Genomic DNA, 24,091 nt, shown 5'->3' with positions numbered 1-24,091 from the left:
AGTAATTAGATAGACGAGATCGTTGGTCGATGATTGTCGATTTTGATCGACAGGAAAGAACGAACGAACAAATTCAGGTATGATCCCAATGGGATGAGCGGGAAAGACGGGACAGACGAAGAATAGCACTGGAAAGGAGTGTAGAAATCGAGCCAGGGCTTAACCCATCAGCTGAGGCGATCGTGGGATAGAGCTGGAGAGATCAGGACTTGGCTGAGGATGTGGACGACGTGGGCAAGCTGTGCAGGCTGCATCATGGTGGTTGATCTGTAGATCTGGTAGGCGACTGGTTGCTGGAGATCGGCGGGAAGCGGAGTGGAGAGGGAGGCATGCTTCAATATGATTGGTCGTTAAGTATGTAGAGAGGAGACAGGATCAGCATTGATTGGTGGATAACACTCTTCATATCTGCGTTTTGTTAGTTTTTCGTTCCTGTCGTAGAGCCATTTTGAAGTCTTTTGAAAGCAGGTTTTGATAATAAAGTAAGTTTGAGCAGATTTTTGCTGTCTTTTTCTAAGTCTGCAATTAGGGCAGTTTCAGTGTGGGGATCGCATCCAGGAGCAACAGTGTACTTGATACTACCATGGTGCATGGTATAGATGACCTGAGGTGCATATAGCGACGGGGTGTGAGGGTTAAATGTATAGAAGGTGAGGGGTTCAGTTGGTCTGAATATTGTTTCCTCCTCCATTTCTTTAGGTCTTCGAGTATCTTGAGGTGGATTTTCAGGAGGAAGTGTCTTAGCTTTCTTGGCTTTTGGTGGTTGAGTTGGATATGAAGCAGCGGTTCGTTAGTAGTAGCAGAAGAGGTGGAAGACTCAGGTGATTGGTCCACAGCGGTGCTGATGTTGGAAGTCGCTGATTGGTTGTTTCTTGGAGATGGAATTTCAGGTGTTGTGATGTTGCCTAATTCTTTGATGAGCTTGATGTCGGCAGATGGTGGAGAGTCTGGGAAAGTAAAGTTTGGCATGTTGTTCAATCGGGAGAGCTCGTTAATAACAGTGTTGAAGGAGCCTGGTAACGCCATATTATGCATGTGTGCATATAACATACAGTAATGAATTTTCGTAGGTTCACAAGCTGGTGGAGTAGTGGTGGAGGGTTGGGTAGCTTTTAAAAGTTTTGTTGTGTCGGCCTGGAGTTTGGTGATGGCAGCATAAGTAGGTGACTGTGAAGGTGTCTTCTTCTGTTCTGCTTCCTGGCTTTTTTTTTCTCAGAATTTCACGACGAGTGGGGCACTTTGCAGCGAGAGTATGGTGATTATTTTTGCAGTTGAGACACTTGAGTGGGGCAGTAGAAGTACAAGTCTTAGAATCGTGACCTTCAGACCCGCAGGTAGAGCAGAACTTTCTGCCTTTTGTGGGGCAGTCTTTTGTAGAGTGTAGGTAAGAGTAGCAACTCCAGCACTGAGTAATATGATGGTACCGCTCAGCTTCAATATGACTGGAGTTAATGAAGTAATAGTATATGGCCAGGCCTTCAGCCATAGCTTGGGCAGCCATTGTCACATCAGTAAAAGTGATTTTCAGCATGGAGGAGGCAGTAGGAATCTTGGTGATGCTTTCAACTGTAGCCCAGGTATTTTGTTCTTCTATGGAGGTTTTTAGGTCTTCAACAGGTTGTATGGTAATCAATTTGTCAAGTCTCTTCAAGAAGACAGTCCTCTTAGCCCGTAAGGCAGGACATGACTTTGAAGCCACGGTCTGATAGAGTGGACAAAGCAGAGGAGGTCAGTAGTTTTTCGGCCTCAACATCGTCTTCACAGACAATAATGAAGTTAGTTATTCCACATGACCAAGATAGACTTCAAAAGACTCAAGTGCGGCTCTATCATCAACGAAGTGTAGCCAAACACACGACACACTTCGATATGTAATTCATTCAGCTACAACACACGACCTGAGCCTCCCGACTACTGACGTCCAGCCAAACCAGCTCTACACCTCAGTCTGAGGCAAGTGAGCCAGTGAGTACTGTCTGCAGTCTGCTCTCTCCTCTATACCCTCCACATGCTCTCTCTACACTGCCTCACAATGCCACGCAGCTGGGTTTAGCCCTGGCTCTTTCACCTACAACTCAAGACCTTCCTCTCACCGACTATTTTTCGTCTGTCCACACTTCCCCACTCACCCACTTGTGGGTCTTACCTGAGAGTATATTCATTCATTCATTCATTTCGTTAGTGTGAATTTGTAAATGGTCCAAGTCGGACCGAAACGTCGTCGTAAGCTCCTCTCTTCTACGTGCGGGTTATTTATGTATCGTTCCAGTCACGGTATTGCGCCTTTTTTATTTTTGTTATTTAGGGGTCATCTTCCTGGGAGCCTAATTACTCGTAAACTTTTCTTCAGATTATTATTTTGTTTCAGTTTGAACCTGCACTGCCCTAAGCAGTTCAATCCGTCAGATTTCTTCATTGACCAGCTGTCCGTGGAGCCTGGCAAGGTGCTTCTCTCACAGCAAAAGATTGCCAAGATCTGTGACATCTTCAGTTCCAGCCAACTAGGAACAGCTTTGTCCGAGGACTTAATGAGCAATCAGAATTCACAGTCACAGGTATATGATACCACACAATGATTCTTACATATTTATTAATAAATCCCCTGATGAATAACCCCCTCAAGGAAATAGGTATTAAAATTTATGTGAAGGATTTTACATTTTATATGTATTACACAAATTTTCGTAATTTAAAACATATTTTCTACCCTCATCAGTTTAAATGTATTTTAAATTACATTTATTTGCATTTTTCATTACAATTTAAAGGTATTTAATAATAAATAAATTACCATGAGAGAAAGCTGAATAAATTAAGATAATTACTTTCTGTATGTGGTTGTGTAGGGAGGAAGGTGATGAATCTTGAAGTGTTATATTAAAATAATTTGGCTGCAGCTCATGAAAAATTCTCCCATGAATGTATCACACACACACACACACACACACACACACACAGGAGGAGTTGCACTGCTCATAAAACACCGATGGGGATTTGAGGAAATGGAAGGCATGGACATGATTGGAGAAAGAGACTACATTGTAGGTACAATTCAGTCCGGAGAACATAAAGTAGTCATTGGAGTGATGTATAACCCACCACAGAACTGCAGGAGGCCAAGAGAGGAGTACGAAGAAAACAACAGGGTGATGGTGGACACACTGGCTGAGGTGGCAAGAAGAGCTCACTCGAGCAGAGAAAAGTTACTGGTAATGGGCGATTTCAACCACAGGGAGATCGACTGGGAAAACCTGGAGCCACATGGGGGTCCCGAAACATGGAGAGCCAAGATGATGGATGTGGTACTTGAAAACCTCATGCATCAACATGTCAGGGACACAATCAGAGAGAGAGGGGAGGATGAGCCAGCAAGACTGGATCTTGTGTTCACCCTGAGCAGTTCAGACATTGAGGACATCACTTACGAGAGGCCCCTTGGAGCTAGCGATCACGTGGTTCTGAGTTTTGATTATATAGTAGATTTACAAGTGGAGAAGGTAACAGGAACTGAAGGGGACAGGCCAAACTATAAAAGGGGGGACTACACAGGTATGAGAAACTTCCTGCAGGAGGTTCAGTGGGACAGAGAAATGGTAGGAAAATCAGTAAACGAGATGATGGAATATGTGGCAACAAAGTGCAAGGAGGCAGAGGAAAGGTTTGTTCCCAAGGGAAACAAAAATAACAGGAAGACCAAAACGAGTCCTTGGTTTACCCGAAGGTGTAGGGAGGCAAAAACTAAGTGCAACAGAGAATGGAAAAGGTACAGGAGGCATAGGACCCAGGAAAACAAGGAGATTAGTAGAAGAGCCAGAAACGAGTATGCACAGATAAGGAGGGAGGCCCAGCGACAGTATGAAAACGACATAGCATCGAAAGTCAAATCTGACCCGAAACTGCTGTATAGCCACATTAGGAGGAAGACAACAGTCAAGGACCAGGTGATAAGGCTGAGGAAAGAAGGTGGAGAACTCACAAGAAACGATCAAGAGGTATGTGAGGAGCTCAACACGAGATTTAAGGAAGTATTTACAGTAGAGACAGGAAGGACTCTGGGGGGGACAGACCAGATGGGGACACCAGCAAGGAATACACCAAGTGTTGGACGACATACATACAGATGAGGAGGAGGTGAAGAAACTGCTAAGGGACATCGATACCTCAAAGGCAATGGGACCGGACAACATCTCCCCGTGGATCCTTAGAGAGGGAGCAGATATGTTGTGCATGCCACTTACCACAATCTTCAACACGTCCCTGGAAACTGGGCAACTACCTGAGGTATGGAAGACGGCAAATGTAGTTCCCATTTTTAAAAAAGGAGACAGAAAAGAGGCACTAAACTATAGACCTGTGTCATTGACGTGTATAGTATGCAAAGTTATGGAGAAGATTATCAGGAGGAGAGTGGTGGAGCACCTGGAACGGAACAAGAGTATAAATGCCAACCAGCACGGATTCATGGAAGGCAAATCCTGTATCACAAACCTTCTGGAGTTTTATGATAAAATAACAGAAGTAAGACACGAGAGAGAGGGGTGGGTTGGTTGCATCTTCTTGGACTGCAAGAAGGCCTTTGACAGAGTTCCTCACAAGAGGTTAGTGCAGAAGCTAGAGCATCAGGCGCATATAACAGGAAGGGCACTGCAATGGATCAGAGAATACCTGACAGGGAGGCAACAACGAGTCATGGTACGTAATGATGTATCACAGTGGGCACCTGTGACGAGCGGGGTCCCACAGGGGTCGGTCCTAGGACCAGTGCTATTTTTGGTATATGTGAACGACATGATGGAAGGGTTAGACTCAGAAGTGTCCCTGTTTGCAGATGATGTGAAGTTAATGAGGAGAATTAAATCTGATGAGGACCAGGCAGGACTTCAAAGAGACCTGGACAGACTGGACACCTGGTCCAGCAAATGGCTTCTCGAATTTAATCCTGCCAAATGCAAAGTCATGAAGATAGGGGAAGGGCACAGAAGACCGCAGACGGAGTATAGGCTAGGTGGCCAAAGACTGCAAACCTCACTCAAGGAGAAAGATCTTGGGATGAGTATAACACCGAGCATGTCTCCGGAAGCACACATCAATCAGATAACTGCTGCAGCATATGGGCGCCTGGCAAACCTGAGAACAGCATTCCGATACCTTAGTAAGGAATCGTTCAAGACACTGTAAACCGTGTATGTCAGGCCCATACTGGAGTATGCAGCACCTGTTTGGAATCCGCACTTGATAAAGCACGTCAAGAAACTAGAGAAAGTACAAAGGTTTGCGACAAGGTTAGTTCCAGAGCTAAGGGGAATGTCCTATGAAGAAAGATTAAGGGAAATCGGCCTGACGACACTGGAGGACAGGAGGGTCAGGGGAGACATGATAACGACATATAAAATTCTGCGTGGAATAGACAAGGTGGACAAAGACAGGATGTTCCAGGGAGGGGACACAGAAACAAGAGGCCACAATTGGAAGTTGAAGACACAAATGAGTCAGAGAGATATTAGGAAGTATTTCTTCAGTCATAGAGTTGTCAGGCAGTGGAATAGCCTAGAAAATGGCGTAGTGGAGGCAGGAACCATACACAGTTTTAAGACGAGGTTTGATGAAGCTCATGGAGCGGGGAGAGAGAGGGCCCAGTAGCAACCGGTGAAGAGGCGGGGCCAGGGGCTAAGACTCGACCCATGCAACCACAAATAGGTGAGTACACACACACACACACACACACACACACAAACGAATATGCACAGATAAGAAGGGAGGCTCAACGACAATATGAAAATGACATAGCATTGAAAGTCAAGTCTGACCCGAAGCTGTTGTATAGCCACATCAGGAGGAAAACAACAGTCAAGGACCAGGTAATCAGACTGAGGAAGGGTGATGGGGAGTTCACAAGAAACGACCGAGAGGTATGTGAGGAGCTCAACACGAGATTAGCAGAAGTATTTACAGTGGAAACCAGTAGGACTCCAGGAAATCAGAACAGGGGGGTACACCAGCAAGTGCTGGATGAGCTACACATAACCAAGGAGGAGGTGAAGAAGCTGCTATGTGAACTTGACACCTCAAAGGCGGTGGGACCAGACAATATCTCTCTGTGGGTCCTTAGAGAGGGAGCAGAGATGCTGTGTGTGCTATTAACAAAGATCTTCAAAACATCCATCAAACTACAGACCTGTGTCACTAACGTGTATAGTATGCAAAGTCATGAGAAGATCATCAGAAGGAGAGTGGTGGAGCACCTGGAAAGAAACAAGTGTATAATCGACAACCAGCACGGTTTCAGGGAAGGAAAATCCTGTGTCACAAACCTTCTGAAGTTTTATGACAAGGTGACAGAAGTAAGACAAGAGAGAGAGGGGTGGATCGACTGCATTTTTGTAGATTGCAAGGCCTTCGACACAGTTCCTCACAAGAGGTTACTGTAAAAGCTAGAGGATCAGGCACACATGACAGGAAAGGCACTGCAATGGATCAGAGAATACCTGAGAGGGAGGCAACAACGAGTCATGGTAAGTGACGAGGTGTCAGAGTGGGCGCCTGTGACAAGCGGGGTTCCACAGGGGTCAGTCCTAGGACCTGTGCTGTTTTTGGTGGATGGGAACGACATAACGGAAGGGATAGACTCAGAAGTGTCCTTGTTTGCAGAGGATGTGAAGTTAATGAGAAGAATCAAATCGGACGAGGATCAGGCAGGACTACAAAGAGACCTGGACAGGCTACAAGCTTGGTCCAGCAACTGGCTCCTTGAGTTTAACCCTGCCAAATGCAAAGTCATGAAGATTGGGGAAGGGCAAAGAAAACCGCAGACACAATATAGTCTAGGTGGCCAAAGACTGCAAACCTCACTCAAGGAAAAAGATCTGGGGGTCAGTATAACACCGAGCACATCTCCTGAGGAGCACATCAATCAGATAACTGATGCAGCATACGGGCGTCTGGCAAACCTACGGATAGCGTTCTGATACCTCAGTAAGGAATCGTTCAAGGCTCTGTACACCATTTACGTCAGGCCCATACTGGAGTATGCAGCACCAGTTTGGAATCCACACCTGGTCAAGTACGTCAAGAAATTAGAGAAAGTGCAAAGGTTTGCAACAAGACTAGTCCCAGAGCTAAGGGGATTGTCCTACGAAGAAAGGTTGAGGGAAATCGGCCTGACGACACTGGAAGACAGGAGGGTCAGGGGAGACATGATAACGACATATAAAATACTGCACGGAATAGACAAGGTGGACAAAGACGGGATGTTCCAGAGAAGGGACACAGACACAAAAGGTCACAATTGGAAGTTGAAGACTCAGATGAATCAAAGGGATGTTAGGAAGTATTTCTTCAGTCATAGAGTAGTCAGGCCGTGGAATAGCCTAGAAAGCGACGTAGTGGAGGCGGGAACCATACATAGTTTTAAGGCAAGGTATGATAGAGCTCATGGAGCAGGGAGAGAGAGGACCTAGTAGCAATCAGTGAAGAGACGGGGCCAGAAGCTATGACTCGACCCCTGCAACTCAAATAGGTGAGTACACACACACACACACACACACACACACACACACACACACACACACACACACACACACACAGGAACAAGCGGTCAGGCACTTGTAAAAGCTGTAGTACACACGCATACACAGGATTTTACACCTTCCTGTTAACTGACCTGATAACCCTCCCTCTAACATTCCACTATCCACTATCCCTCTCTCTCTCTCTCTCTCTCTCTCTCTCAGTAACTATCTCTCTACCTCTCTCTACCTATCTTTCTTACTACCTATCTCTCTCTCTACCTATCTCTTTACCTATCTTTCTCCCCACTCCCAGCTCTCCCCTCTCCCATCTCTCCCCTCTAATATCTCTTCCCTCTAACACCTCCCCCCTCTAACATCTCTCCCCCTCTAACTTCTCTCCCCCTCTCATTATCTCTCCCCTCTCCCATTTCCCATCTCTCTCTCTCCCCTCTCTTTCCCCTCCTCCCCTCTCTCTCCCCCTATCCTCTCTCTCCCATCTCTCTCTTCCATCTCCCCCAACTCTCCCCCTTCTCCCCTGTCTCTCCCCCTGTCTCTCCCCTCTCTTTGCCCTCTCTCTCTCTCCCCTCTCTCTTCTCTCTCTCTCTCTCTCCCCTTTTCCCTTCTCACTCCCCCCTCTCTCTTTCCTTCTACCTTTCCCTTCTCTCTCTCTCTCTCTCTCTCTCTCTCTCTCTCTCTCTCTCTCTCTCTCTCTCTCTCTCTCTCTCTCTCTCTCTCTCTCTCTCTCTCTCTCCCTCTCTCTTTCTCTCTCACTCTTTTCTCTTTCAAAAAAAGAAAAAAGAAAGGAAAGAAAAGGGAAAAAGGAAAAGAAAAGAAAATGATGGGGGACTCGAAGAAACCAGGGATCAGATGAGAATGGTTCTGGTAGGGAGGAGTGGATGGAGGAGCAATGGAAAAGAATGGAACAAGATTGAGAGAGAAAATTAGAAGAGCTTTCTGAAAAAAATGGAGACAGAGATTTCTGTGAAATTAGAAAAGAGGTTGGAGAAGGAGAAGAAGTGGGAGGCGCAAGTCGAAACTGCAGTAGCCAGGATAAGAGTCCTAGAAGATGAGGTAAACAGGCTGAAGCAAGTTACAGGGACATTGACCAGAGAAGACACAGCATATGAAGCTGAGAGGCCGAACAGAAAGAATATATGAATTATGCCAAGGTCATATCAGCCTGCCAAGAAAGGCCAAGGAGTGAAAGGGGAGAGCAGCTGGGTGCAGATGGAGAGAGTGATAGGTCAAATGCGGAGGCACAACCATGCTACCAAGAGCAACTGGAAAAAAACAAGGGAGAAAATGACCACATACAGACAGGAACCAGAATTACAGAGGAAGAGGCAATGGGAGGAGGAAAGGGCAAAATCAGTGTTTATCCATGGGCTTCAGGAGAGAGAGGAAAGGACACACACTGACAGACAACAGGCAGAAAGAAAGGAGATTGTGAACATCACGGAAATAGGTGAAGAAGACATGGACAAGATTATAAATTTTCAGAGAATAGGGGGGGATGGTACTTGAAGGGGGGAAAACGACCAATCAAACTGATTCTCAGGACAGAAACAGTGTGGAACAGGATCCTCCAAGAGAAACCACGGTTGAAATACTCGGAAGAGTACAAGAGGGTGTTCCTAGACAGAGACAGAACACAACAGAATGACAGCAGCTGAGGGAGAGGACAAAAAAGCGAAAGGAGCTAGGAAAGGAGACAAAGATGGAACCAGCAGAGGTCAATCAGAGCTGGACAGAGCAGCAAGGGCAAGCACACACAGAACTATCATCAGAACCCCACAACCTATCACACCATCCCAACACAAACTACAATCCATACTCACAGCTTCCACCCAACACGCAGCTATAGAATCCCACAGTATGCTACCAGGTCTCCCACCCTCACAGGCCCCCCAAACCACAGTGTTGGAAAGGAAACTGAAGGTATGGTACACAAACGTTGATGGACTAACAAATAAGTGGGAGGAGTGGCACGAAAGAGTCAAAGAGGCATCACCGGACATCATAGCTCTCACAGAAACCAAGCTTACAGGTATGATAACAGATACCATCTTTCCAACGGGATACCAGATTCTGAGGAAAGACAGAGGTAACAGGGGGGTGGAGGAGTGGCACTGTTGATCAAAAACCGATGGAATTTTGATGAGCTTGAGAGAGGAGACAGCGGAGAAGCAAGCGATTACAAAGCGGGAACACTTCACTCTGGAGGTCCCAAGGTGATAATTGAAGTGATGTATAACCCACCACAGAGCAACAGGAGGCCAAGGCAAGAGTATGACGAGAGCAATAGAGCGATGGTTGACACACTGGCTGCAGTGGCCAGAAAAGCTCATGCATGCAGGGTGTTGCTGCTTAAGCCAAAATCGCAAGTTTTACCTATTCGGCACGACATGTAATATATATATGTATATATATATATATATATATATATATATATATATATATATATATATATATATATATATATACATATATATATATATATATTTATATATATATATATATATATATATATATATATATATATATATATATATATATATATATATATATATATATATATATATATATATATATATATATATATATATATATATATATATATATATTATATTTTATATTGTATAGTAACTTATTTACAATGTCGCCATACAGGATACTTCCACTCACTTCCAAACAAAGAACGCTTCACCATATAAGGCATCGTGGGTAAGTCAGTTCTGTGCTGTATTATGGCGCTCCTGGCTCGAGGTCCTACGTGAACCTTACCTAGTTCGCATCCGCTTCTTTCAGCTCCTGGTGAGTAAAGCAGATGAATTTTATTTAGATAATATTAATAAATTTGCATTCAGTTTTCTTCTGCATTTAATATAAATTATTAATGAATAATCATTAAATACCTTTGATCGCTGGAAGTTCTCGTTAAGCAATGGAAATAAATGGTATAAAATACCGACACAATGGAAATATAATCACAAATGCAGTATAATGTGATCCTTTATTGACAACGTTTCACCCACACAGTGGGCTTTTTCAAGTCACACACGGATCTACCTGGGGTTGGAAGGTACGGGAGTATTTATAGTCATGTTCAGAATGTTGAGGTCAAGTGGAGAATGCTGCATCTGATGGTCTACCGGGTGGGGTTATAGAGTCTTGGGTAGCTAGGCAAGAGACCTCCAAACACGTATTTCAGAACACCAATATGCAAGCAGGACTGACGATACAAGGAATGCCTGTGTACAACATCGCAATTCACACAACCATTTAATTAACTACAGAAACTCAAGACTTATAGCCACAGAAGACAACACTCAATACAGAAGAATCCTGGAATCATCGCTTATCTCTATAACCAACAATTTCAACCAGAACAATGGCTTCTATAACATAGCTGAACCACTCGCCAAGAAACTTCTTCATCGCTATCCCACATAAGAACATAGAACACTGCAGAAGGTCTACTCACAACTTGTCCAATACCCCTGCCTAGCTACCCAAGACTCTATAACCCCATCCGGTAGATCATCAGATGCAGCATTCTCCACCTGACCTCAACATTCTGAACATGACTATAAATACTCCCGTACCTTCCAACCCCAGGTAGATCCGTGTGTGACTTGAAAAAGCCCACTGTGTGGGTGAAACGTTGTCAATAAAGGATCACATTATACTGCATTTGTGATTCTCTCGTTAAGCAAGTTACATGAACAATAAGGCATCTCATTTTATTAAAAATATAAGTAATGTAAATTAAAGTTTACTGAAGTAGGCTGATGACCATTGTTATGTGTTACAGACCTTGGCAGTGTTGGTGGGAGTATTATACCGAGGACAGAACATGAATGACTTAGGAGTCTTTAATATCAATGGAGCTCTCTTCCTGCTACTCATCAACATGACGTTCCAAAACTGTACCACTGTTGTTAATGTAAGTAATGTTTGTGTGTGTGTATATATATATATATATATATATATATATATATATATATATATATATATATATATATATATATATATATATATATATATATATATATATATATATATATATATATGCAAAACAACCAACTCTGAAAGAATAGAGAAATTCCAAGCGCTTTCGTTACTACTCACATTATCAAGGAACTATGAAAGTAAAGCATCCAAGGAAGCTATATAAGGGGTCTGGTCGGCACCTCACTATCAGATCCCACAACGGTTTAAACACGTGACGCGCGGCGAGCCAACTTGGGAAGGTCCTTGGCACAACTCACCCCACAAACTATTCTACCCAAGAAATAAGAAATTTTAAAGATTATTTGTCCAGTGTATTATTAAATTCTTCCCAAATTCTATTAATTATAAATGGATCTAATTTATATAAACCAAAGGAAATATTCATATTATTGTCAAAACTGCTTTTTATGAAACAAGATTCAATTATATTCCTGTCGACCATGGACTTGCTTGATACTACTTTCTCAACTTTTTGAAAATCAATTGGATGGTTAAAATCTCTTACATGAATAAATAGAGCATTGGAATCTTGTCCAGTTCTAATGCTATATTTATGTTGTTTTAATCTTAGTTCGAGATTTTTACCAGTTTGACCGTAATAAACTTTATCGCAAATTTTACAAGGAATCTTATAGACATTAAAATGGTATAAAATACCGACAGATTGTTAGGTAAGACACATATGCAACAGTTAGGTATCTTTATTTCGAAACGTTTCGCCTACACAGTAGGCTTCTTCAGTCGAGTACAGAAAAGTTGATAGAAGCAGAAGATACTTGAAGACGATGTAATCAGTCCATCACCCTTAAAGTTTTGAGGTGGTCAGTCCCTCAGTCTGGAGAAGAGCATTGTTCCGTTGTCTGAAACAATATGAAGTTGAAGTGACAGGATGGAGCCTTTATATGGTGCCAGGAGGTGAGACGTAGGTTGCTTTGGGAGGGCAGGTCCCTCTCAAACCCAGCCGTTCTCACTAGTAGAGGTCGAAGTTGATGGTCTGTACCAAGATACCCTTGTGTTGCAGTGTCTGACAGAATGAACATTAAAATGGTATAAAATACCGACAGATTGTTAGGTAAGACACATATGCAACAGTTAGGTATCTTTATTTCGAAACGTTTCGCCTACACAGTAGGCTTCTTCAGTCGAGTACAGAAAAGTTGATAGAAGCAGAAGATACTTGAAGACGATGTAATCAGTCCATCACCCTTAAAGTTTTGAGGTGGTCAGTCCCTCAGTCTGGAGAAGAGCATTGTTCCGTTGTCTGAAACAATATGAAGTTGAAGTGACAGGATGGAGCCTTTATATAGTGCCAGGAGAACGGCTGGGTTTGAGAGGGACCTGCCCTCCCAAAGCAACCCCCGTCTCACCTCCTGGCACCATATAAAGGCTCCATCCTGTCACTTCAACTTCATATTGTTTCAGACAACGGAACAATGCTCTTCTCCAGACTGAGGGACTGACCACCTCAAAACTTTAAGGGTGATGGACTGATTACATCGTCTTCAAGTATCTTCTGCTTCTATCAACTTTTCTGTACTCGACTGAAGAAGCCTACTGTGTAGGCGAAACGTTTCGAAATAAAGATACCTAACTGTTGCATATGTGTCTTACCTAGGAATCTTATAGACACATCCATCAGCATTTTGGGGGGAATTCTTTATCAAAAGTTTTTTTACTGTATCGAGATTTTTGAATACAACTTTAATATTAAAAGTCTTAAGAAGAGAAGGCATATCAACCAAGTTTTCATGGTAAGGGAGAACCAACATATTTTTATTTGAATAAGGCTGGTTGTCCCTTTTTGGACTGTAAAAAGTATTTCTGGCAACTTTAAAAGATTTATCAATTACATTTCTTGGATGTGTCTATAAGATTCCTTGTAAAATTTGCGATAAAGTTTATTACGGTCAAACTGGTAAAAATCTCGAACTAAGATTAAAACAACATAAATATAGCATTAGAACTGGACAAGATTCCAATGCTCTATTTATTCATATAAGAGATTTTAACCATCCAATTGATTTTCAAAAAGTTGAGAAAGTAGTATCAAGCAAGTCCATGGTCGACAGGAATATAATTGAATCTTGTTTCATAAAAAGCAGTTTTGACAATAATATGAATATTTCCTTTGGTTTATATAAATTAGATCCATTTATAATTAATAGAATTTGGGAAGAATTTAATAATACACTGGACAAATAATCTTTAAAATTTCTTATTTCTTGGGTAGAATAGTTTGTGGGGTGAGTTGTGCCAAGGACCTTTCCAAGTTGGCTCGCCGCGCGTCACGTGTTTAAACCGTTGTGGGATCTGATAGTGAGGTGCCGACCAGACCCCTTATATAGCTTCCTTGGATGCTTTACTTTCATAGTTCCTTGATAATGTGAGTAGTCACGAAAGTGCTTGGAATTTCTCTATTCTTTCAGAGTGGTTGTTTTGCATATTCTGAAATCACCTGTTTACTGTGATCTTATTGCATATATATGTATATATATATATATATATATATATATATATATATATATATATATATATATATATATATAATGTATATATATATATATGTATATATATATATATATATATATATATATATATATATATATATATATATATATATATATATATATATATATATATATATATATGCAAAACAACCACTCTGAAAGAATAGAGAAATTCCAAGCGCTTTCGTGACTCCTCACATTATCAAGGAACTATGAAAGTAAAGCATCCAAGGAAGCTATATAAGGGGTCCGGCCAGCACCTCACTATCAGATCCCACAACGGTTAAACACGTGACGCGCGGCGACCCAACTTGGACAGGTCCTTTGCACAACTCAACCCCAAGCTATTCTACCCAAGAAAATTTAAAAATTATTATTTGTCCAGTGTATTATTAAATTCTTCCCAAATTCTATTAATTATAAATGGATCTAATTTATATAAACCAAAGGAAATATTCATATTATTGTCAAAACTGCTTTTTATGAAACAAGATTCAATTATATTCCTGTCGACCATGGACTTGCTTGATACTACTTTCTCAACTTTTTGAAAATCAATTGGATGGTTAAAATCTCTTACATGAATAAATAGAGCATTGGAATCTTGTCCAGTTCTAATGCTATATTTATGTTGTTTTAATCTTAGTTCGAGATTTTTACCAGTTTGACCGTAATAAACTTTATCGCAAATTTTACAAGGAATCTTATAGACACATCCATCAGCATTTTGGGGGGAATTCTTTATCAAAAGTTTTTTTACTGTATCAAGATTTTTGAATACAACTTTAATATTAAAAGTCTTAAGAAGAGAAGGCATATCAACCAAGTTTTCATGGTAAGGGAGAACCAACATATTTTTAGTTGAATAAGGCTGGTTGTCCCTTTTTGGATTATAATAAGTGTTTCTAGCAACTTTAAAAGATTTATCAATTACATTTCTTGGGTACTTTAAATCATTACCTATTTCATAAATTTTGGATATTTCCTCATCTATGAACTCAGGACTTCAAATTCGTAAAGCTCTCAAAAACATTGATGAGAAAACAGACAGTTTGACAATATCTTGATGCGAGGAATAATAGTGGACACAGGAACAGTTATTTGTAGGTTTTCTGTAAATTTTAAATTTGAATTCATTATTACCCTTAATAATTAAAACATCTAGAAAAGGCAATGAGTTATTTTCTTCAAACTCAACAGTAAAGTTTATAGAATGGGCTAAGCTATTTAATTTTCCAAGGAAATGGTGTTTATCTTATATAGCTTCCTTGGATGCTTTACTTTCATAGTTCCTTGATAATGTGAGTAGTCACGAAAGCGCTTGGAATTTCTCTATTCTTTCAGAGTGGTTGTTTTGCATATTTTGAAATCACCTGTTTACTGTGATCTTATTGCATATATATATATATATATATATATATATATATATATATATATATATATATATATATATATATATATATATATATATATATATATATATATATATATATATATATATATATATATATATATATATATATATATATATATATATATATATATATATATATATATATATATATATATATATATATATATATATATATATATATATATATATATATATATATATATATATATATATATATATATATATGGATGGAGGAATTCGGCCAATTGCAGTAGGCAACACGTTACGCCGCCTTGTATCCAAAGCTGTTGTCCGAAGTATTCGTGCAGAGGCAGCCATGATGCTTCAACCAAACCAGCTTGACTTCGTGGTCTCTCAAGGAAGTGAAGCAGCGGTTCATGCAACAAGGGCGTATATCAACAACCTGCCTGAGGACAATGCAGTGGTAAAATTAGATTTCAAGAATGCGTTCAATCTCCTGAAAAGAGACGTGGTATTAGCAGCAGTGCAAGAACATTTCCCTGGTCTCTTCCCTTTTGTTTCAGCTGGGTATAGCAAGGAATCAATGCTTCTCTTTGGAGAGCATGAAATCACATCATCGGAGGGTATCCAACAAGGAGATCCTATTGCACCATTTCTCTTCTGTATAGCAGTTAGGGAAATCACAGTCAGACTGACCAGCGAGCTAAACATCTGGTTCCTAGATGATGGCACACTAGCAGGTACAGAAGAGTCCCTCCTACATGACCTTACACAGGTAATGACACGGGGGACAGGAAATGGGTCTCATTCTGAATCCATCCAAATGTGAAATCATCTCAGTCAGTCAACAAGTGATAAATGCAGTGAGATCAAAACTACCAGGAGCAGCAGTCATTGCCCCCACAAATAGTGTCTTGCTAGGAGCACCTCTGGGAAGCAATGCCATTGACACAATTCTCAGGAAGAAATTGGAAGAGTTAAGGAGAATGGAACAACGAATAGGCAATCTGGACACCCACGATGCCTTGTACCTTCTCACAAAGTGCTTGAGTCTGCCCAGGTTGACATATTTCCTAAGATGTGCACCTTCATATGATAACCCTATACTGCGCGAATATGACAGTATTCTGAGGCAGATTTTTACGAAAGTACTTAACCTAACTTAACATAATAAAATATAAGAAATAGTAATAACAAATAACTGGGACAATGAATATTACTATTCTACTCAAACACAGTTTATTATTAAGTCCTATACCATAATATATTTGGGAACAGGAATACATCATTGGGGTTTAGATAAATGGGGTGGTACACATAAGCAGTGAGACAGGGAACACAATCAACTTGACGAAAATGAATATAACTTACAATATAGCACAGAGGACAGTTCACTACAGGAACTAAGCCACAGGTCCCAAGACCTATACAGCACGAGTAATGCGCCAAGCCAGTACTCTGCCCAATGCCTCCAACAGTCTCCTCCAGAGACTTCAGCAGCCTTCTCCCGAGCCCTGCACCCCAGCAGCAGCTCCGCTCGAAGTCTCTGCTCAGGAGCTCTGCACCCCAGCAGCAGCTCCGCTCGAATCTCTGCTCAGGAACTCTGCACCCCAGCAGCAGCTCCGCTCGAATCTCCTGATCATGCTCTTCCTTGGGCTTTTATGGTGGTCCAAGCACCCTCCACAACCATGTGTACGACCTGACGCCTAGGTCTGAGGCGTCAAGAACAAAAGACCTCAGACGTGGGCGTGGCTACAGACGTTTGCCAAGGCAAGGTGTGACCATATAATTGGTTAAATTAGGTCTCCCCAGAGACCTCACAAGCCCAGCTGGACTACATCACAACGGGCAGTGGAACCAAGCTACACTTCCAGTCAGACTAGGAGGCATTGGTGTCCGCAAGTCATCACTGATTGCGTTACCTGCTTTTCTGTCCTCGTGTATTGCATCCAGAGAGCTTGTAGCAGCGATTCTTCCTGAACTTCTTAGGGACAAGAATGGAGTCCAGGACCAAAAGTTCATTGACGGTGCAATGATCTGGGATAATCTAACGGGCTCTGAAACCAAACCTGCTCCCCCCAACAACTACAATCACACTGGGATGGTCCAATAGTGGAAAATATAGCCTCAACAATGCTTCAGTGTGTGTCAGGGAAGGATAGAGCCCGCCTCCTGGCAGTGAGAGCACCTCATGCAGGGGATTTTCTGTTGGCTGTTCCCAACTCCAGCCTTGGCACACGCCTCGACCCACAGACCATCTGCATCGGTGTTGCCCTTCGACTTGCCGCCCCTATTCTCGTCGAACACAAGTGTATTTTTGGCAGTGAAGCAGCAGACCGATTCGGGTACCATGGTCTTGTGTGCCGTAAATCCGAGGGAAAGATTAAAAGACATGAGGAGGTTAATAACATTATCAAGAGGAGCCTCACAACAGCCGGATGCCCAGCAGTAAGGGAGCCACCCCAGCTATGCAGATCTGATGGCAGCCTGGACAGATGGGAAGCAGGTGGTGTGAGACTATACATGTGCATCTACCTTGGCTGATACCTATCTCCAATACACCGGGGAGGAAGGAGAGGCAGCTGCCAGCTTCAGGGAGTCACAAAAGTCTAGAAAATATGGAGAACTTGCCCATCATTATATGTTTGTTCCCATAGGCTCAGAGACACTTGGCTCATGGCGAAAGAGTGCATCCAAATTCCTTAAGGAGCTGGGAAAAAGACTCATCAGGGTAACTAGGGAGCCCAGGGCAGCTAGTTTTCTGTTCCAGCGGCTCAGTGCGGCTGTTAAAAGGGGTAATGCATGCTGTATTTTGGGCACACGCCCCAGCTCTGAGGAGCTGGATGAGATTTTTCACCTTATAATCGGTGATACACACTTAACAACATGTACCTAATATGCCACCTTTATATCAACAATGTATCTCTTAAATCTTCTGTACCATATTATGTAATAAAATATTCCTATTGGTAAAAAAATATATTAAAAGATGGCGTGGTAGGGGAAGTGGAATATTCAAACGGCTTCAGGAAGAAATCCAAATATTCTTCCTTGATGCCTTTTTATCCACTTCTCCGAGGCTATGGGTCCCACAATTTACACCAGAGGTGGACCCCATCCTATAATATATATATATATATATATATATATATATATATATATATATATATATATATATATATATATATATATATATATATATATATATATATATATATATATATATATATATATATATATATATATATATATATATATATATATATATATGTATACATATATATATATATATATATATATACAACACTCATACAGGGCAATACCATCACCTCCTGAATTACAATGAGGCTATCCGGATTCTCTGAATTAATTAATGTATTTGATGTGGCTCACGGAGGAGCATTACGTCAAATCATAAAAACCACTAACCTCGACTCACTCCTGTTTAACTAGCTCACACAAACCAGTTGGATGTCCATGCTCCTGGCACTCTCAGTCTCCTTACCCACCTCCATGTATATGTCGACTCCCAAGTTGAATACATATCAACAGGAAGAGTTGCAAGTATTGTCAAAATGTTCGAATGCAACACAAACACTGCTGTAGTCTGAAGAAATATGATTGTTCTCATTTTGCAACAAGATTTACTGCTACTGTTGTATTAATGAATTTTCAGCAGTGCCAGTTCAGTGTCGAAATATATTCCTACATGTGGATAAATTAGACACATGTGCAACTCTTGGGTATCTTTATTGAGGAAACGTTTCGCCACACAGTGGCTTCATCAGTCCATACATAGGAGAAACTTGAAGAACGGGAGGAGAATGAGGTAATCGACTCAAGGTTGAGGGACTGATTACCTCATTCTCCTCCTGTTCTTCAAGTTTCTCCTATGTATGGACTGATGAAGCCACTGTGTGGCGAAACGTTTCCTCAATAAAGATACCCAAGAGTTGCACATGTGTCTAATTTATCAACATGTCGGTTCTCTGAACCATTCATCTACAAACCTGTCAGACACTGCAACTTCTTGGGATCTTAATACTTAGGAATTCTTCGCTTGCCTAATTCTTGGGCACGACCTACTTCCACATTGAACAAATGTGACACCACCTATGACTGCTGCACCTCTCCTGCCATACGGTTTATAAGCTGCTTCTCCGCTCATATGCCGTATTCTACTCAAGATTGATGGACTGAACACATCGAGTGTTCGCATCGCTATTGGGCCGTGCGGACGTGCTGCGCAGTAGCTCCTGATTGAGTTGGCTTTTGCGCAGTGTTGACGTGTACTTATCTCTGTGAAGACCTGTTTACGCGCTCTCTACGAATTGAAGCAAGATGCCCTCCATCGAGCAACTTTACCAACAGCTTAAATAAGAATTGAGGATGGCGAAGGTGGAGATTCGGCGACTGACCGAGGAAAACAAGAAGATTCGTAGTAGTCCTCCTGTTTTGAGTCCTCAGGTCAAGAAGGGAAACTGGTCAGTGGCTGGACAGCAGGAAACGAAGTTGACGATCAAGAGGACGAATGGAAAGGTAGAAACGATGAAGAAGAAAGAGACTGCCGTGGAAACTGTTGTGGAAACATCTAATACATTCTCAGTGCTACCCGACGAATGTGAGTCGACTACTGGGAACATCACGACGAACGACACCAAGGAAGGTAAGAATATTGTTGTTGTTGGGGATAGCCAAGTTAGGTATATGGATAGGGCGTTCTGCTTGAAGGACAGGAGTAGGAGACAGAGAGTTTGCTTTCCTGGGGCTGGGATGGAGGATATTGTTAGCCGTCTGGATGACATCATGAGAGGTAATGGGAGCAATCCTATTATCTGTCTCAGTGCTGGAGGCAACGATGTTGGCAGACGTAGGAGTGAAGACCTGATTAGCAGGTATAGGTCAGCAATTGAAATAATTAGGAGTAAGGGTGGGAACCCTGTCATATGTGGTATTTTGCCAAGGAGAGGAGTTGGAAATGAATGGTTGTCCAGGGCAATTGGTGTCAATTGCTGGCTGGACAAATACTGTAAGGAAAATGCGGTAACATTCATTGACAACTGGGACCTCTTCTATGGCAGAAATGACATGTATGCCAGGGATGGGGTTCACTTATCTAGGTCTGGGGTGGTAGCACTGGCAACTGCAGTGGAGGGAGCAGTTAGGTCTTTAAACTAGGAATAGTTAGTGGTATGGGTTTTGGCAGGAAAACAGTGAAGTCCCAGTGTAGTAATATTACGAGTTCTAGGGGAACTAGTAATAAGCAGAACGAGGTAGATATTGAAAAGCCAGGGACTTTGGGTGATAAGGACAGTAATAGGTTTAGTAGAAAAACAGAAATGAGCAGGAAGGGTAAAGAGAAAGGAGAGTCTTTCAATGTTTATTATGCTAATTGCCGTAGTGCTAGGAATAAGATGGACGAGTTGAGATTAGTTGCTAGTGCAGGTAACATTGATGTATTTGCCTTAACTGAGACGTGGTTTAATTCAAAAAGTCGGGACATGCCTGCGGAATGTCATATTCAGGGTTTTAAATTGTTCCAAGTAGATAGAAGTATCGGGAAGGGGGGTGGGGTGGCATTGTATGTCCGAGATCGCTTGAACTGTTGCATAAAAACGGGTATTAAGTCTGAAGTAACACATACAGAGTCTGTTTGGATAGAATTTTCAGAGGGGCATGAAAAACTGATTTTAGGAGTGATATACCGTCCCCCAAACTTAGATAGGGACCAAGGGAGACTACTATGGGAGGAATTTGTTAAGGCCACAAGGCACGATAATGTAGTAATTCTAGGAGACTTTAACTTTAGTCATATTGATTGGAATTTCTTGACTGGGAATTTAGAATCATACGACTTCTTAGAAGTAGTTCAGGATTGTTTTTTGAAGCAGTTTGTGACAGAACCTACAATGGGAAATAACCTGCTTGACTTAGTTATGGCAAACAATGAATCCCTTGTTAATAATTTAGAAATTTCAGAGGAACTGGGTGCTAGCGACCACAAATCAATTACATTTAGCATTGAATGGAAGTACGATAGTAGCGATAACTCAGTAACAGTCCCAGATTTTCGCTTAGCAGATTACGATGGGCTTAGAGAACACTTATCATCTGTTGACTGGGGTAACGAAGTGAGCTATCAATATGACAGTTTTCTGAACACTATACATGCTGCTCAAAGAACGTTTATCCCATATAAAGAAATTAGGACAAATAGAAATGACCCAAAATGGATGAATAATAGGCTCAAATATCTACTAGGGCATAAGAAAGGAATTTATAGGCGTATCAAAAGAGGTGAGGGTCATCTTATGAATCAGTATATTGACATTAAGAGGGACATTAAAAAGGGGATAAGAAAAGCTAAAAGGGACTATGAAATTAAAGTTGCTAGGGATTCTAAAACTAACCCAAAAAGTTTTTTCCAGGTCTATAGAACAAAAGTTAGAGATAAGATAGGTCCCCTTAAAAATAACTATGGGCACCTTACTGACAAAGAGAATGAAATGTGCTCGATTTTTAATAATTATTTTCTCTCAGTTTTTACACAGGAAGACACTAACAATATTCCAGTAATTAATTTTTATAGTGGGCTAGAAGAGGATAAATTATGTAACATCACAGTCACTAGTGAAATGGTTGTGAAGCAGATAGACAGACTGAAGCAAAATAAGTCGCCGGGTCCTGATGAGGTTTTTTCAAGGGTTCTTAAGGAATGCAAAATGGAACTCTGTGAACCATTAACTAATATTTTTAATTTATCTCTTCAAACAGGTGTAGTGTCTGATATGTGGAAGATGGCTAATGTAATTCCTATTTTTAAAACAGGGGACAAGTCGTTACCGTCAAATTACCGCCCAATAAGCCTGACCTCAATTGTAGGCAAATTACTAGAGTCAATTATAGCTGAGATTATAAGAAGCCATCTCGATAAGCATAGCTTGATTAATGATACTCAGCATGGATTCACAAGAGGCCGGTCTTGTCTAACTAATTTATTAACTTTCTTCAGTAAAGCATTTGAGGCTGTTGACCACGATAAAGAATTTGATATTATTTACTTAGATTTTAGTAAGGCTTTTGATAGAGTTCTGCACCATAGACTGTTAAAGAAAGTGGCAGCTCATGGCATTGGGGGAAAAGTGCTCTCGTGGATCGAGTCATGGCTCACTGACAGGAAGCAGAGAGTGTCCATAAATGGGGTTAAATCCGAGTGGGGATCTGTAACAAGTGGCGTTCCACAGGGATCAGTCTTGGGCCCGTTGTTGTTTATAATATATATCAATGATCTTGATGAGGGAATTACTAGTGATATGAGCAAATTCGACGATGACACAAAGATAGGTAGGATAATTGATTCAAACGTAGATGTTATGGAACTTCAGGAGGATTTAAACAAACTTGGTCAGAAAAGTGGCAGATGCAGTTCAATGTAGATAAATGCAAGGTCCTGAAGCTCGGGAGTCCCCATAACCCTAGTACTTATAAGTTAAATGATGTAGAACTTAGCCATACAGATTGCGAAAAGGACTTGGGGGTTATGGTGAGCAGCAACCTTAAACCAAGACAGCAATGCCTAAGCGTACGTAATAAGGCAAATAGATTACTGGGATTTATATCAAGAAGTGTAAGCAACAGAAGTCCAGAGGTCATACTGCAGCTTTATACATCATTAGTAAGGCCTCACCTAGATTATGCAGCTCAGTTCTGGTCTCCATATTACAGAATGGACATAAATTCGTTAGAAAACATTCAGCGTAGGATGACTAAATTAATACATAGCATTAGAAATCTTCCTTATGAAGAAAGATTGAAGACTCTTAAGTTACATTCACTTGTTAGACGAAGAATGAGGGGAGACCTGATCGAAGTGTATAAGTGGAAGATAGGTATTAATAAAGGGGATATTAATAAGGTCTTGAGGATGTCTCTCCAAGAGAGAACCCGCAGTAATGGATTTAAATTAGATAAGTTTAGATTTAGAAAGGACAAAGGAAAGTATTGGTTTGGAAATAGGGTAGTTGATGAGTGGAACAGTCTACCTAGTTGGGTTATTGAGGCTGGGACTTTGGGTAGTTTCAAATTTAGGTTGGATAAGTACATGAGTGGGAGGGGTTGGATTTGAGTGGGACTTTCACATCAGAGCTTATTTCTTGGACGGCATTGAAAATTGGGTTGGGCAAATGTTTTGTTAGTGGGATGAATTGTAAAGGACCTGCCTAGTATGGGCCAACAGGCCTCCTGCAGTGTGCCTCCTTTCTTATGTTCTTATGTTCTTATCGACTCAAGGTTGAGGGACTGATTACCTCATTCTCCTCCTGTTATTCAATTTTCTCCTATGTATGGACTGATGAAGCCACTGTGTGGCGAAACGTTTCCTCAATAAAGATACCCAAGAGTTGCACATGTGTCTAATTTATCAACATGTCGGTTCTCTGAACCATTCATCTACAAATTCCTATATGTAAATTTTTCCTTAAATCTTGGCCTCCGTTTTCCCTTGAAGAGACTGAACTTGTATTGTCTATAAAATGGTTCAAGTTTTCTCTCCTTAGTTTCAGTCTGTCTGTCTTTGTCTCTCTGTTTTAGTAAACATTGTCTTACTGGTGTTGTCTTCGTGATAATACTCTCAGTGTTTCAGTAAACATTGTCTTACTGGTGTTGTCTTCGTGATAATACTCTCAGTG

The 24,091-nt window shown here is 41.3% G+C and overlaps 1 protein-coding gene across 1 annotated transcript in view; it reads left to right on the top strand.

Moving 5' to 3' along the window:
* Positions 1-24,091, top strand: part of LOC128688796 (protein white-like) — a 91,090-nt gene that overhangs the window by 30,478 nt on the left and 36,521 nt on the right. Inside the window, exons 7-9 of the mRNA XM_070085660.1 lie at positions 2,369-2,555; positions 10,179-10,322; positions 11,323-11,454. Of these exons, the coding sequence (XP_069941761.1) occupies positions 2,369-2,555; positions 10,179-10,322; positions 11,323-11,454 (463 nt within the window). The remainder of the gene's footprint in view (positions 1-2,368; positions 2,556-10,178; positions 10,323-11,322; positions 11,455-24,091) is intronic.

Source organism: Cherax quadricarinatus, chromosome 16, assembly GCF_038502225.1.
Source record: "Cherax quadricarinatus isolate ZL_2023a chromosome 16, ASM3850222v1, whole genome shotgun sequence".
In the NCBI taxonomy this organism is placed as follows: domain Eukaryota; kingdom Metazoa; phylum Arthropoda; class Malacostraca; order Decapoda; family Parastacidae; genus Cherax; species Cherax quadricarinatus.
This window is presented reverse-complemented; position numbering and strand designations above follow the sequence as displayed.